The sequence below is a fragment of the Rhinopithecus roxellana genome, chromosome 8, assembly GCF_007565055.1.
Source record: "Rhinopithecus roxellana isolate Shanxi Qingling chromosome 8, ASM756505v1, whole genome shotgun sequence".
Lineage (NCBI taxonomy): Eukaryota > Metazoa > Chordata > Mammalia > Primates > Cercopithecidae > Rhinopithecus > Rhinopithecus roxellana.
Genome location: NC_044556.1, coordinates 44,496,367 through 44,498,805, shown reverse-complemented (window position 1 = coordinate 44,498,805; position 2,439 = coordinate 44,496,367). Strand labels below are relative to the sequence as shown.

The 2,439-nt window shown below is 44.9% G+C and overlaps 1 protein-coding gene across 1 annotated transcript; it reads left to right on the top strand.

The window, feature by feature from the left end:
• Positions 1 to 558: 558 nt before the first annotated feature.
• Positions 559 to 1,655, top strand: LOC104671270 (late cornified envelope protein 1C-like). The gene has a single exon (XM_010374700.2). The coding sequence runs from the start codon at positions 1,029 to 1,031 to the stop codon at positions 1,359 to 1,361; it is 333 nt and encodes a 110-aa protein (XP_010373002.1). The 5' UTR covers positions 559 to 1,028; the 3' UTR covers positions 1,362 to 1,655.
• The last annotated feature ends 784 nt before the right edge of the window (positions 1,656 to 2,439 follow it).

Below are 2,439 nucleotides of genomic sequence, written 5' to 3'. Positions count from 1 at the left end.
CACAAAGGAATGCCTAGATCAGGGCAGGAGGGGAGGCCGGGCATGGACTCCAGGGCTGGGGTGGTGCTGGAATTCATATGAGTGAAAGAGGGAGTCTCAAGGAAACCAAGCAAGGGCAATGGGGACAGACCAGGGACATGAGAAGGAGGAGTCCTGAGATGGTGTTCTGGAGAAATGAGATCTAGAGTTCTTGGGTCTCTAGTCTGAAGGCATTGCAACATTGCCTCCCATGTTCACCTGTAACTGTTTTTAGAAAGGGAGGTTTACCTTGAAAAATGTAACTGTCCTTTCCTGAAAAGTTGAGGTGGAAACAGTGGTTCCCAGCCAGTGTAGAGGATATCACAGCTAACTGACTCTCCTAAACTCACATTTAATGGTACTTAACTTGGTAAGGCAAGGACAGTAGACAAACAAAATATAAGTGCTGAGCATTCGGTATAGTGTTTGTCTGCTGAGAATTTCAGAGCATTGGACTAAGTCGGAAACCTGGATACAAGCCTCAACTTAATTCAATGGTATTTTTCCTCAGTTAGTTTTCCAACATCCTTTGCAGTTCTGAACTTCTATGTCCTTACAACAAGGTATTCTAGAAAATTCGTCCAAGAGAGAATGACTGTTTCCCCTTGAAAAACAATTTTATTTCCAAACCCCTTTCTAGATTGTTTTCATGATTCAGGTGTGTAGTTGAAGCAGAATGTCTCCTCTACATACTACATGCTTGATTTTAAGAATGCTCTCTTAATATCTTTTGGCTTCGGCTTTCTAATTATAAAATAGTTGAAAATGCTTTATGATTTTATAAGTATATAAAAAGCATAAGGTTCAAAACAGAGGCTATAAGTGTGCTTAGCCAACTATTAGAAATAATGAAAACTCCCGTGATTAACTAGCTACAACTACACTAAGGAGTTCATCAAAATGAAGGGATTAGAAATGATGTTGAAAGGGCAAGAATAGGCAAGGATGGCTTCTGCCTGGGTCTAACTTTCTGTCTGACTCTCTTTCAGCTCCTGAACGCCCACATCGAGATGTCCTGCCAGCAGAGCCAGCAACAGTGCCAGCCCCCACCCAAGTGCACCCCCAAGTGCACTCCCAAGTGCCCTGCCCCTAAATGCCCCCCAAAGTGTTCCCCTAAGTGCCCTCCGGTCTCCTCCTGCTGCAGTGTCAGCTCCGGAGGCTGCTGTGGCTCCAGCTCTGGGGGCTGCTGCAGCTCTGGGGGAGGTGGCTGCTGTCTGAGCCATCACAGGCGCCGCAGGTCCCACTGCCACAGACCCCAGAGCTCTGACTGCTGCAGCCAGCCCTCGGGAGGCTCCAGTTGCTGTGGAGGGGGGAGCAGCCAGCACTCTGGAGGCTGCTGCTGAAGTGGATCCTGAACCTAAAAGAACATAAACGGCCAAATATTTCCCTCTCCTCTTCCTTCTCCTTCCGGGCCTGCCCATGTTGCTCAGAGATCTTGGTGAAGACTGAGCTCAAGCATAGAGTATTCTTCTGTCTTGGAGTTCAGAGGCCCAAAACTTCTCCCACAAAGCCTTTTAATGACCTCGGTTTGCATATGTGTGGTTGCTCTGGGAAGCCCAAAACACAGACCTATATCCCTTTGCAGCTTGTCTTTTTGCATAGCTCAGCCTGATGTGAAACAATAAAACCAGAAATATGCATTCCTTTTTGCCTTGACTGTTATTTCTTCATTGCTTTTCATACTCTGTCCTCATCTCCAGGCTCTCCCAAGATGTTAGTATCTACAGACCTTATTCAAATTTCGCCAGTCTTCCTACTAATATCCTTTATAGCAAAAGACAATTTTGTTGGTTCAGAATCCAATCCAGGATCCTCCATTGGCTTGACATAGTTGCCACGATTCTTCAGTCTCCAATCTGAAATGCTTCTTCAGTCTTTCTTTGTCTTCCTTGACACTGACCTTTCAAAAGAACCATTGGTTTTGTAGAATGCCCCTCAGTTTGGGTTTGTCTGATGTTTCCTCTTGACCAGGCTCAGATGACACATTTTTGCAAATATCCCACAAAAGTGGTGTTGTCCTTAGAGCATGATGTCAAGCCTTACCTGATGTTTAATTGTCCCATTCCTGGAGATATAACTTCAACCACTTGATCTGCCAGCTTCCTCTATTGCAAATTTAATATTTATTCCTTTGAATTAAAAACTTATGAAGGAAAGAATAAACTTTATTATTTTTTTTTGAGTTGGAGTCTCACTGTCACTCAGGCTGCAGTGCAGTGGCTCATTGCAACAACCACTTCCTGGGTTCAAGCATTTCTCTTGCCTCAGCCTCACAGGTAACTGGGATTTCAGGTGTGTGACACCATGCCCGGCTACTTTTTGTATTTTTAGTAGAGATGGGGTTTCAACATGTTGGCCATGTTGGTCTTGAACTCCTGACCTCAAGTTATTCGCCCACCTCAGCCTTCCTAAGTGCTAGGA

What these genes read in the sequence shown, in the direction of transcription:
- LOC104671270 (XM_010374700.2), top strand. Translation starts at nt 1,029, where the DNA reads ATGTCCTGCCAGCAGAGCCAGCAACAGTGCCAGCCCCCACCCAAGTGC.